Below are 13719 nucleotides of genomic sequence, written 5' to 3' on the forward strand. Positions count from 1 at the left end.
AGAGAGAGAGAGAGAGAGAGACAGAGAGAGACAGAGAGAGAGACAGAGAGAGACAGAGAGAGAGACAGAGACAGAGAGAGACAGAGAGAGGGAGAGACAGAGAGAGACAGAGAGAGAGACAGAGAGAGAGACAGAGACAGAGAGAGACAGAGAGAGGTTTACCTCACACACTCAGGGTTTGGTTTGTGTTTTGATTTCTCTAAACATGTTTCTAATCTTTTAGCGCTGTTGCATAAAGCGGTTGCACCCGTTCTTCTTCTGAGTCATCAGAACGCCGTCACAGCGTTAAACACACACAGATCAAATCAAACACTCGTGCCCTCACATCAGCTCACTGTGACTTTCTGTTTGTGTTAATGACGCTCAGCCTGATAAACTTCAGGAGTTTAGTTTGAGCTCTAAAGAGCGCCAGGCGGGTTGTGAGTGACTCGTTGTGTCTCGTGTGCGTTTACCTTCTTCTTGGCCGAGTGCTGCAGCAGCTCAGCGATCTGCACCTTGTCCTGCTGCAGCCTCCTCTTCATCAGCTTGGAGCAGTTCACGTTCACCGCCTCCAGGATGTGCGAGGCGTTGTAGTCCACGAAGGGCCGGCTGTCGATCAGCACCACCCGGTCCAGACCCCCCTCCAGCAGGGCCACCAGAGCCTCCGCCCCGATCGCCCGCACCGCCCCACATCTGGACCACGATCCTGGTCCTGCAGGATGCTCCGACATGTCAGACAACTACTCCCCCCCCCCTCCCTCCCTTACCCACCCACCCACCCCCCCCACCCCCCTCCCCTGCTCGTAGTTGTTCTCCCCCCCTTCCTTGTAGAGCGTCCCGGGGCCCGGCAGTCCAGCGCAGTGACGCGGCCTGGCGAGGAACCTCAGAGGATGAAGAGCTCCATTGTGTCCGTCGGGTATGATGTCATCCTGATGGCGCTCAGAGGCCAAAAAAAACCCGAGAGAGAGAGAGAGAGAGAGACTCAATCTGCTCTAAAAGGAGAAAAAAAAAGGCAGACCCCCTCTAACTACCTCGCTCTGTGTGTGTGTGTGTGTGTGTGTGTGTGTGTGTGTGTGTGTGTGTGTGTGTGTGTGTGTGTGTGTGTGTGTGTGTGTGTGTGTGTGTGTGTTGAGTCTTTTGAAGGGGGGGGGGGGTCGGTCTCATTCACACCACAGCCGGCATGAAACAAAAAGCGTCTTTTCTCCCGACTGAGCGCTGATGACATCACTCTGCACCTTCATCCTCGTCTTCTTGAAGAGGTCTCACTCTGCAGGAAAAAACACAAACCCAAAAAAAAAATTTACTTTATGATTTTTTTCTTTTCACTTTGGTTCCTCAATGTACGCCATCAACGTTTGGTAGTTTGACTCTATTCTTACAGAGAAATAATTCTACAATTCGTTTATCAGACGTTTTTATCCAAAGCGACGAAAATCAGAGAGTAAGAACAAAACAAGCGAGGATCTAAAGAGAACGAGACAACGTGAGGGAGTGGAAACTAACCGCTTTTGTCCATTTTACGACCAGATTCCTTCTCGTTACAGGAGGATGTTTGATTCAAATGTTTAACAGACTGAGAATGTAGATCAACAGCTTTCATAATTAAAGTGAACATGGTCTAATAATAACCTCCGAGCGCCCTCTGAACGCCTCCTCATTGAAGTGAACGTCCTGACTCAGAGCCTCGCAGCAGGAAATTCCCTCGTGTTGCAAAAACCAGCAGTGACAGAAAGAAAATCCCCAAACATCCTCCTGTGGCAGCCCACACACATCACACCGACACTCACAGATCCTTAAACAGTTAAACTCAGATAAACTTTACCCCTGGAGATGCTTTTTGAAAAATGGAGAGAGGTTAGAACACAGAAAGGTTTACAGACCCATGCAGAGCTGGATAAACACTGAAGCTTCAGAGTCCACCACATGGTGACCTGTGAGAGCATGGACTCTAGAGGGGGGGGGGGGGGGGGGGGGGGGGGGGGAGGACAGCTCTCTATGATGTTTAGAATCTGGACTGCAGTACCCATTTTAACCACTAGGGGTCAGTTACATACTGCTCCTTTAAGATTTTAAAAACATTATTTAAGTAGTTTTGAAAGAAACAAACTCATTTTTAAACCTTCCAGTTTTCAGCGGTACTAAACTTGTCGAGGATTCAGAGATAACGACATGAGGATGAATAAAAAACTCCCGGTGGTGAAGTCATTGAAATGTTTCTGAACCTGTGAAGTTTCAGCTGGAGCCCGAGGCTGCGTCTCTACCTCCGCGCTATAAAACAGAATAAATGGGATTCAATTATGATTCTTCGTGTCGGGACATTCCTCTGCAGACATCTGATCTCAGACAAATTACTGACTCCAAAAAAAACCCTGAGAACAGATGTCATCAGGGAGTCACACCGTGTCTCTGAACACGTTCTCATAAAAGTGTTTTCTCAGGAGGTCACAGGGGGGGGGGGACACCAGCCACCAGAAATAAATCACTGATATTCAAGAGATGATTCATAGAAACATTTTTGTTACAAGAAACTGAAACAGAATGAGCTCATTTTGAGTTCTGGAACTTCCGAAATAAGTCAAACGGGGAAGTTTTTTTAAGAAGATTAAATCAAAAGGAAGAAATAATGATAAAAAGTGTTTTATTCTAAAGGTGAAAAAAAAAAAAGAAGATTACTGAACGACTCGCTCAGCTGTAGCACGGTCACAGAACTACTTAAGACTGAAACGAAGAAGAAGTCAGGCTGGAGTACACACTTGATGATTTTCAAATCTTAAAAACGTGGGAGACGCTAGTCTAGTAGCGGTTATGACGGGGACCCCATGTACGGAGTCCTCATCACAGCGGTTGTGGTTTTGAATCCGACCTCCGCCCTTTGCTTCATGTCGCCCCCCCCCCCTCTCCTCCCAACACTTCCTGTCTCATCACCTGTCCTCTCCAACGAAGGCCAAAATCGCCTGAAAATAAATACTTTTTGAAAAATGTGGAAGACCACAGACATGAGGACACTTTCAAATGAACGGCTGTGGCTCAGTCGGTAGAGTCGGTCGTCTCTGAACAGGAAGGTCGGAGGTTCGACCCCCATACCTCGATGTCACCTTGGCTCAGGGCTGTAAAGGTACCCCCAACATCCAGTTGGGGACACTTCCTGATGGACTCTTCTCCGACTTGATCAGGAGCAGTAAAATAATCGTAGACACACCAACACACTTGAGGATTATTTGGACCAACAATCAGTTGCGACCGGCCTCTAATCAGGCCACGCCCCCTCCATTTGGGGCGCTAAAACAGGCCCAATATCGTTCCTAAAAAACGTCTAGTGTTCAGCTCCTCCCTCTTTTCCAAAAGTTTTTGTTGGTGCAATTTTGATTTGAGTGTTCTCTCTGTTAGTTAAAAATAAAACTTGAGATCTGAAGTTTGACTTCTGGTGATGCTATCGATTATTAAAATAAAGATTGTACGGTTTTAAAACGCCCGTGGTTACAGTTTATTTTCAGTGCAGCGAGGAAGTGGACAGATTCAGACGGATAAATATCACCACATCTCTATTTCAGGACTGTTTGTGTCATTCCTGTAAAAACAGCTGACGCTCGTGAACAAAAGCTGGGTCTGTTCAGAATAAAAACAAAAAGTAAAAATTAAGTAACTGTGATTTCCTGAATGTCATAACAAAAACCACATCATCCTCCTCCGCCCGACTTCCTGTGAAGTCAGAGAGTGACCCAGAAAACGATCCGGAGACACGATGAGCAGAGAGGAGATTAAAGATTTGACCTGCAGCAGGTGAGTTCAGGTGTTTAACCTGTCGGACGACTCTGATCAAAGGTTAATAACTCAGCAGAGACAGCGGCCAATCAGAGGACTTTAACCCCTCGCCGACATCACACACACACACACACACACACACACACACACACACACACACACACACACACACACACACACACACACACACACACACACACACACACACACACACACACACACACACACACACACACACACACACACACACACACACACACACACACACACACACACACACACACACACACACACACACACACACACACACACACACACACACACACACACACACACACACACACACACACACACACACACACACACACACACACACACACACACAGGTAACGCTCACCTCAGACAGGACTAACACGGATTAAAAGATTTATAACCGACGGGGGTGTGTATTTACACGTCTGAGTGATCTCTAGCTGACCTGACTGATGGCGGACGGCGTATAACGGTTTGTGAGGACGCTTAAAACCCACCTCAGCTCTCAGCCTGTCGTTAGGTCGACTGTCATCGTATCCAAGTTTAAATTCTAGTTTCATGACGACTGGACTGATTAAATTGAAAAAAGAAGCTCTCACACATGTTGAGTCAGCCCTGCAGCCGATCGCCAGACAGACTCCATGTTGTCATCCAGGGCTGTGATGATGTCATTATGCCGCGAGTGCCGAGTCAGCACTCGGCCGACAAACCAGCTGAGGTTCGATTCCCAGAGGAGATATCTGAAGACATGACGACCTCCTGTTTGTAACAAGTGAGCCGATAATGTCTGAGGGAAGTGGAGCACCTCAGGGTGATGTCATCGACTTCAGACCAATCAGGAAGGTGGAATATTCACAGGTTACGTTTTATTACACCTTTGCTCTGAACGGAGCTTAGCATATTTTTAGTCTGTTACCTTTCTTTCTTCCCCCTGACCCGTGTTACCGACTGTTATAACGATCAGCACGGACGTTCTGCAGGTGAGATCCACCTGTTCATCACCTGCAGCAGCACAACGCCGCTGCCCTCCATCGCTCGCATTTTAAAGAGATTCTGTCGTCAGAGTGACCTTTAAGTCTGCTCTCAGGGACAAAAACAAACAGAGCTGAACACGACTTCCTCAACGAGCTGAAAATCTGTATCTTCTTGTATTTTGACATTTCGCCTTTTTTATTCAACATCCTCAGAATATTATTTTGATTTCATTTTCGAATTTGTATTTTAACTTTATTCACGAAATTTCAACTTCTTTCCTCGACATTTCAACTTTATTTTCTAAGTTGTTTTCCAACTCGATTCTCCACTTTGTATACTACTTTTATCTCTAGATTTCAATTTTTTTTCCAACTTGACATCCAACTTTTATTCCTGATATTTCTAATTAAATTTTTAAATGAAATTTCAACTTTATATTAGACATTTTGGGGCGCTGGTGGCGCATTGGGTAGTGTGCGTGCGGGCGGCCCGGGTTCGAATCCGACCTGTGGCTCCCTTCCTGCATGTCAATCCCCACTCTCTCTCTCCCTGACTTCCAACTCTATCCACTGTCCTATCTCTCCGATAAAGGTCCCAAAAGCCCAAAAATAAATATATATTTAAAAAAAAAAATATATATATATATATTAGACATTTAGATTTTATCCTCGAAATTTTCACTTTATTCAAACTTGTATTTTAACTATATTAACGACATTTTACCTTTTTTTCCTCAACATTTCAACTTAATTTTCCAAAACTGTTTTTTACTCGACATCTCAACTTTATTCGTGACATTTTGACTTTTTTCTCGAATTTGTATTTTAACTTTAAGCTCGAAATTTCAACTTTTTTCTTGATATTTCGACTTAATTCTAGAAAATTGTGACTTAAATCTCGAAGTCGTACTTTAACTTTATTCTGGACAGTTCGACTTTTTTTCTTGAAGTTTATAATGGAAATATCTTCTGTCTGACCCTAATCCTCTTCCGTACGTTTCCTCTTCTAAAATCTTCATTTTTTTAAACGAGGTTTGGCATTAATCAACAGGACTGATGTCAGCTAATAAAAGGTTATGTAAGCTGTATTTAAAAGGTATAAAAGTTTTAAATAAGAGTTAAGGTTATATTTTTTAACGTTAGAGTTTCTTCTTATGGTTTTTAATTATAATTATACACTTTAAAAAAGATCGTTATGTCAGAAAATATGTCTTTATAACTTTAACTCCGCTTAAATTCTGCACTTTTCAAACGGGGTCTGGTGTTGTTGAAGGACATTTTGTTGGTCTGTTCCGATGTTACGGACGGAGTGACCACCGTAAAAACACCCCAAAAAACAGCGACATTTTCCTGCTCCGTGTTCCCCCCGACATACACACATACACGGGACTAAACTTTAACTTTAGGCCCCGTTAACGGAACTTTACCAGATGCTGATTTAAGACTTTTTTGAAGCGGACGTTAACGGTTAACTCACCGTTTGAAAACTCGACGTCACAGGTCCAAACGGCTCCTCGCGGGTTCTGGACCGAGTCGGACCCGGGGTTTGTTGTCGGTTTGGAGGGTTAAAGACAGAAAGTAGAAGCTGGTAAGTTGGAGACTAAAGGCAGCGGAGGGTGACTCTCTGCCGCCGCCGCTGCTGCTGCTGCTGCTGCTGCCATAAGAGATGAGGTCACTGCGATAAAAATAAAAGGATTACGTCATCGAAGCTCCAGTCAAATGAACTCAACAGGCTTCTTAAAGGCGCAGTACACCCACAGTGAGCGGACAGAAAATAACCAACACACACCAAAATAAAAATAGGTGTATCGTCTTGATTACAAAAGTGAAGCCAAAGATTATTACCGTATTGGTCCGAATATAAGACGACCCTGATTATAAGACGACCCCCGTTTTTCAACACTCACATTTAGAAAAAAAGATTTGCAGACCAGATCTAGAAGAACTTTTTTTAAAGAACTTCATTTTATTTGAAAATAACAATATTAAAAACACATTGAATTAAACACCTGTTGTATTAATAATTATAATAATAATTAACATACCGTATTTATCGGTATAGGCCTACGGCACTTTTCAAAACAAAGTGTTTCACAAGGGCGAACTATGTACAGTATGATTCAAAATTAAAATCGATTAACAATCAAGAAATATTATCAACATGTTTTTAACATTTTTAAATAACAGAGGAAATACAGGCAACACTTTTAACTAAACTACCGCTAAACTAAAACTCGCCAAACTTCTCCTCCGATGTCTCCTATTCCTCACACACGTCCTCCGCCCCGCTGTGTTCGCTCTTACTGTCATTGCTCCTCTCAGAGCGCGTCATGTGTATTGACATTTAAAGGGACAGACGAACAATTAGAGCTGCGCTCTGAATACTAGACCCCGAATATAAGACCTCCGACTTTTTCGGACCTATTTCGATGGGGAAAAAGGCCGTCTTATATTCGGACCAATACGGTATATTATATATTCCCATTCTTAGTTTGGATATTTTTAGTGCTTATTTACTTTGTATTTAATATTATATTGTGTTTAGATTTGCTAATATTGTGTGTTTGGACAACCTGCTTCTGTAACGCCACAATTTCTCAGTTTGGGATCAATAAAGTAATTCTATTCTATCTATTCTATTGCCCAAAACCTGCTTACGTTCTGTTTTTCCAGCAGGGGGCGACTCTATGGGTTGCCAAAATAAGTTTGATTGTATTAAAGTTGTCACTAACTCTATTCAGACTGCCGTTTCAAACCGTAATATTTTCTTATATTTACACCCCTGTGTCGTTTTGCCTTCAATCTGAATGTCCCGGAGGCATAATGATGGGACAAAGTGATCCCCCCTCTGTACCACCTTCAGAGGTCGTAACAGAGGCGTTACAGAGGAGTCTGTCTCTCTTCAGCTGTCTTATCAAATTAGGCAAAAATGCCCCAAAAAAATAAAGTTAAAAGTTTGTTCTTGTTTTTGCTGTTTGTCAAAGCACTTTGTAAACCTGTGTTTTTAAAAGGTGCTATATAAATAAAGTTATTATGATTATTATGATTATTATGATTATTATTATTATTATTATTAATAATAATCATAATAATAATATTTTGCAACATGTATGGGTTTGTATTCTTTAATTTGTAGTCTAAAGTTTGGTGATGTTTTTGGATCAGCTGAGTCTCCAGCAGGTTTTTCGTCGTGCAGCGTTTAATGTCCCTCCGTATTCCTCAGTTTCAGGACGGTGAGCAGACTGCGAGGACAAAAGGGACGTGATAAGCAGAAGAACTCTGAAAAGGTTTCTCATTCTGGAGCGATTAGCGCGCATGGCTACCTCGCACTGATGAATGAGGATGAAACGATCAAAGCTGCTGCTGCTGCAGAGCTGGAGGACGCCAACATGCTAACACAGGACCGCGGTCTAATTACACTCTGCACGTAACACAATGTACGAGTGTGTGATGGAACGGAAAGTCTGAATGAAACTTTAACAATACGACTTCTGTCAGTAATGATCTGCTGTGTGTGACTGCAGAGATTCATTTAATAATGAGTGACCTCATAACAAGGAGCAGGTCAATTTAAACATTAATTGTTCATATTTTATTTTATAGATCCAAAGTCTGTCTCACTCTCTCTGCAGACGAAGACTCTTAAAAATCTCTTCTCCATGTTTCTCTTCCTCTAACATGTGTCTCTACTCCATCTACAAACCCCCCAATGATGAGAAAAGTCCATCCTCTCCGTCTTTTTCCTGCTCCACTTTTCAGAAAACGTGTGCTCAAACAGGCTGTTTGGAGATTTTCCCTTCATGACATCACAAAGGGCAGTAGCCCCTCCCCCAGGTGGGTGACACTCCCACAGCTAGGTGTTTGTTCTGCCCTCTGAGTCTGCCTTCTCACCGTAAACAATAGGACATGGAGCAAGAAAGCACCGAGTACACCCAAGACCTTCCAGAGAGGGGGCGTGGTCAGACACAGCTCATTTACATATTTAAAGGTACAGACACAGAAACAGCCTGTTCTGAGCAGGGCTGAAATGGAGGGGTTTATAGACATGATCAAATACAGGATCAGAGTGGATTTAGAACAAGAAACTTCACACACATGTTTTGAGGAGCTCTGAGACTTATTTAAACTGAAGAAGAGGAGGAGGAGGATATGTGACCTTTAATGAAAGCTGTATGCAAAAGATGTTTTGCTTGATAGGAACAGATTATTTTGAAAAGTGCGACTAAAACTGTTTTTAATCAGGACTCATTTCTTGTACTTATAGAACGAAGTTGTGTTTCCTCTTTGGATTGTTTTAAAGTGTTAAAAATATTAGAAAAGTTGAAACAAGGAGTTCACACACAGCGCCCTCTAGTGGTCAAACACGTTTTTATTTTCTTTGACAAACACGAGTTCAGAGATGAAATGTTGCAAAGCCTCGAGCTACAATCGTCTAACAAAGTGCTTCAGCCAAACATAAGAAAGTGCACAAAGTATTTGTAACAAAAAAAAGACACAAAAATCAAGAGCTTATAAATGTTCATAATGACGGATAGAGAGAAGTTATAACTTCAGGCATGAAGGGAAGGAAAAGTCCAAACTTTTAACGAAACACTCACAAAATGAAAAACGAGCTTTCTCTGAGCCCACACGTAAAAATACAAAAATATATCCGACACACTCTTTCGACATCTCTGTACATTTCATTCCCTCGTCTGACTTCCTGTCTGCGTTCTAAACTCAGGAGGGACGACTTCTTAAAAACACCTTCATATTTAAAAAACATGATTGGAGCTCCTTGATGGATTTAAAAAAAACAGAAAATGAAATCCAACGTTTCCAACGGCAGTCGACAACTCGTGTAGTGAATGTGACGGTTACTAAATACAGGTCAGTCATGGGACTCATAGACGCCATCAAGACGACACGTTTTTAACGATCGTCTGTTCAGAGAAGAAGGAAAGCTGAGTTGGAAATTTGAAGCTAATTGGATAAATTTCAGCTTTAGGTTTCAGAGGAAACCGCCCTGACAACATGACGCACGTTTTACAGGTTCGTCGTAAAGATCGACTCCACGGACGCCGTTTATTGTCGATTAAAACATTTTTTAAATAAATGCTGCAGTGTTTCCTACAGGTGTGTGTTTGGCCGACCTTTTTTCTATCCACATATAATCACTTTCCCACGCTCGAGCGAGAGAGAGGTGTCCGCTGTTACATCGCTCTCGTAAACCCACCGATGGAGGACGACCATTACAATATGTGTCATCATAGATCCGCCGCCACACACGTCACAATCACCTGACGTGACAGAATATCCAGTGAAACACTTCAAAAACACGTCTTTTCTTATTTGAGTGTCTTTAAGGCACCGCTGATGAATCTCGTCAAAAGAGCAGAAACACAAAGTTCATCTACAGAGTGAGGCGGAGCGGGAGAAGCAGCGGTATAAAAAAAAGGGAACAGGACGGTGAGCGCGGCGCCTTTTCTCCGCCTGCTGCAGACAAAAAACGCTCGCTCCTCATTTGGAACAACTGGAAAAAAGAAGACGCCAGGTGGACACACGCCCTAAGACGAGCAGGTTAAAGTCGGTTTGTGACACAGAAATAAATAAGAGAATAAAAAACAAAACACCGACATACAGATGACGGTGAGGGGGGCGCCACGTCATTCCCTTCTCTCTCTCTCTCTCTCTGATTTCTGACTCTGTCCACTGTCCTGTCTCTGAAGTTAACCCCTAAAAACAATCTAAACATGAAAAAAAAACATCCATAAATGACGTATTGATCATTATTCATGAGTCACATGACTGAGTGATGGAGGGGAACATAAACAAGAAGAACTGAAGGTTTGTGGGATCATTACAGAGAATCCTCTTAATGTCGTCGATCTGAGATTAACAAGAAGAAAAGTACTGGAGCCTGTAGCTACGTGTGTGTGTGTGTGTGTGTGTGTGTGTGTGTGTGTGTGTGTGTGTGTGTGTGTGTGTGTGTGAAGCGGACAGAATCATCAGCAGCAGCAGCAGCAGGTTAAACACACCGAGTCTCTCACAGGTCCACGTTCCCGTTCAGCCGTTACTGCTGCTGATGTTGTTCTTGTTCTTGGACGTCTTGGTGCTGCTGCCCCCTGGAGGCAGCTTCTGCTCGTCTCCCGTCAGCAGAGCTTTGATCTCCGACGGGATCTTCCCCTGATCCATGGCCGAACACCACTGCTTGTACTGCAGACGAAAAACACACAAAAACAACGACAATAAACATCCAGAATGTAAAACGATCAGCTGATAGAGCGGGAAACATTCAGGTCGTCAAAATGAACGATGCCTCTATTAAATGATGAACAGAAGCATTAAATCACCGGTGCTCTTATTGAACCGTTATCTTAATCATCTTCAGCTCGTTCAAAACGCAGCAGCTCGCCTTTTAACAGATAAACACAAATATGAGAATATCTCCGGCCTGATCTCAGCCTCACTTTGCGTTTTAGGATTGATTATAAATAAAAAGCAGATGAAAATGTTGAAACATTACATTTATGAAAAGATTGAAATGTCCCCTCACCATCTCCAGCTCCTCCCGCAGGGCGCAGATGGCTCTCTCCTTACTGGAAACCAGTTCCTCCAGGTACTGGTACCTCAGCTTCTTCCGGGCTCGACACTCTCTCGCGCTCTGACGGCTTCGCTCCAGTTTGGCCTTCAGGTCGATCTTTGCAGGTTTGCGTCCCCGTTTGCCAGGTTTCTTCACTTTGCCAGCCACCATCTGACGACAGAAACAAGTCAGCAGGGTTGTTGTGATAACAGAATTTAAAGCTTTGATATGAAACTAATTCAAATCAAACTGTATCGGACCACTGGAGAGCCTAGAGCAGGGCTATTCAATTATAAATTCAAAAGGGCCAGATTTTAAAACCAGGAATTTGAAGAGATCATCTATCACTTCATCCAAAAAGGCCAGTATGCATCCTCTCACTGCTCTAATTCTGTGAGTGACACACGGGGAAGCTGCTGTGTCTCTCTGTTGGGCTGTGCAGGTCCGCACCAGGGTTACGTCTCCGCTCAGCTGGAGACAAACTGTACTTTAACGTCCCTCTCCTGTGATCCCTCAAGAAAGTTAGTCCGGATAAGTCAGGTGTTTTTCATCGTGATGCATCCGAATGTTATATTATTTAATTACTGCAACGCACTCGTTGCAACGTTGGTTTTGCGTTTGGAGTTGTTAGTAAAACAAATAAATACTTTGCAGCCCAGGCACGTTTAAACCGGCGGTGTTTCACTGTATATTTAAAAAAAAAAGTGTTTATTTAAATTGTTCTGTGTTCACTTTTTGTTTGTAATCTTTTCTCTTTGCTGCTGTAACAAAGTAAATAAAGGATTATTTTATTTTATTATAAGGAACACAGGAAGTTAATTTAATTTAATAAATATTAATTATTGAGCTGTGGAAAAGGATTAAATAAGTTTTACACTTTTTCCTTTTCAGACATTTCAATTTAATATTTCTAATTTTCTTTTTTGTGAAATAATTTGAACATTGTTTTTTATTTATTTTGTTTCGTGCTTTTCATTTTGTTCTGTATTTTTGATTTGTTTTATTTTATTTGATATGTCTGAAATAAATTTAATCAATAAATCAATCAATTGTTTAAAGATGAACTGTACCTGTGTGTTTAAAGGTGAACTGTACCTGTGTGTTTAAAGGTGAACTGTACCTGTGTGTTTAAAGATGAACTGTACCTGTGTGTTTAAAGGTGAACTGTACCTGTGTGTTTAAAGATGAACTGTACCTGTGTGTTTAAAGGTGAACTGTACCTGTGTGTTTAAAGATGAACTGTACCTGTGTGTTTAAAGATGAACTGTACCTGTGTGTTTAAAGATGAACTGTACCTGTGTGTTTAAAGGTGAACTGTACCTGTGTGTTTAAAGATGAACTGTACCTGTGTGTTTAAAGATGAACTGTACCTGTGTGTTTAAAGGTGAACTGTACCTGTGTGTTTAAAGATGAACTGTACCTGTGTGTTTAAAGATGAACTGTACCTGTGTGTTTAAAGATGAACTGTACCTGTGTGTTTAAAGATGAACTGTACCTGTGTGTTTAAAGATGAACTGTACCTGTGTGTTTAAAGATGAATTGTACCTGTGTTTCTACTTTAAACAAAGAAACTCTTATTATATGTAAACTGTTCGTTAGCATGTAGCTGTTAGCTTCTCACCTTGTTATCATCCATTTTGGTTTTGACGCTACCGTGAAGGCAGCTAGCTCCGTTAGCTTCTCTCAGCTAACACCTCGGAGATGAACAAAAGCCCGCGGAGGAAACAAAGACGTCGATGAAACAACAAATTAAATCCGCGTTCAGTTAAAAACACGGACAGCTAACGGAGATCGCTGGCCTCTGTTGTTTATTTTTCACGTTTCCTGTTGACGTAGAGGATTACGTCAGCTTCTCGCGAGATTTTCTTCCTCTTCGTCTTCTGATTTGACGGGTGAGTCGAGCTTAAAGACGCAGTACCGCCACCTATCGACCTGGAGATTGTATGTATGCAGTAGAGCGGCAGACAAAAAGGTAAAATAATCATTTTAATCAGTGGTGTCCAACCTTTTTTTCTTGCGGGCCAAAATTGTCGTGTTAGAATCGCTCGCGGGCCACAGGTTTTGTTTTTTAAAATATAGTTGAAAAGGATTTTTAGATCAGAATCAAAAGACTCGCTAAAGAAACTCTTGATTTCTTTGTTCTACTTTATTTGTTTTTTTCTCAGAATCAAACCTGTAACGTGGTTCATGTTTTTGGAAAAGCTTTGTGCATTTAGTTCAGGTCATTAAATGGTTAAACAAAAACTTTGCTTACGTTTTTTTTCATAGTTTATAAAAAAATGTGGAAAATAGTAAAAAGCTGTAGATTAAAAAAAAAAAAAAAAAGATTTTGTATTTTAGGAATATTGTTCAGCCCTTGTTAACATGAAAAATAAAAATAAGATAATGTGCCAATCTTAATCAAAATCT

At 41.9% G+C, this 13719-nt stretch overlaps 2 protein-coding genes across 2 annotated transcripts in view; both read right to left on the reverse strand.

Annotated features, from left to right (window-relative positions):
• dusp16 (dual specificity phosphatase 16) overlaps positions 1 to 737 on the reverse strand; it is a 6858-nt gene extending 6121 nt beyond the window's left edge. Inside the window, exon 1 of the mRNA XM_061030310.1 lies at positions 453 to 737. Within this exon, the coding sequence (XP_060886293.1) occupies positions 453 to 710 (258 nt within the window). The 5' untranslated portion in view covers positions 711 to 737. The remainder of the gene's footprint in view (positions 1 to 452) is intronic.
• Positions 738 to 9099: 8362 nt separating this feature from the next.
• crebl2 (cAMP responsive element binding protein-like 2) lies at positions 9100 to 13154 on the reverse strand. Its single transcript, XM_061029833.1, has 3 exons — positions 12932 to 13154; positions 11284 to 11481; positions 9100 to 10943 (listed from the first exon to the last, which is right to left on the reverse strand). The coding sequence occupies exons 1-3, from the start codon at positions 12944 to 12946 to the stop codon at positions 10794 to 10796; spliced, it is 363 nt and encodes a 120-aa protein (XP_060885816.1). The 5' UTR covers positions 12947 to 13154; the 3' UTR covers positions 9100 to 10793.
• Between the last annotated feature and the right edge of the window lie 565 nt (positions 13155 to 13719).

This window comes from Labrus mixtus, chromosome 22 (assembly GCF_963584025.1).
Source record: "Labrus mixtus chromosome 22, fLabMix1.1, whole genome shotgun sequence".
Taxonomy (NCBI): Eukaryota; Metazoa; Chordata; class Actinopteri; order Labriformes; family Labridae; genus Labrus; species Labrus mixtus.

What these genes read in the sequence shown, in the direction of transcription:
- crebl2 (XM_061029833.1), bottom strand. An exon ending in TGCGGGAGGAGCTGGAGATG is followed by an intron (nt 10,944 to 11,283) that starts GTGAGGGGACAT and finishes TTTCGTCTGCAG; the next exon opens with TACAAGCAGTGGTGTTCGGC.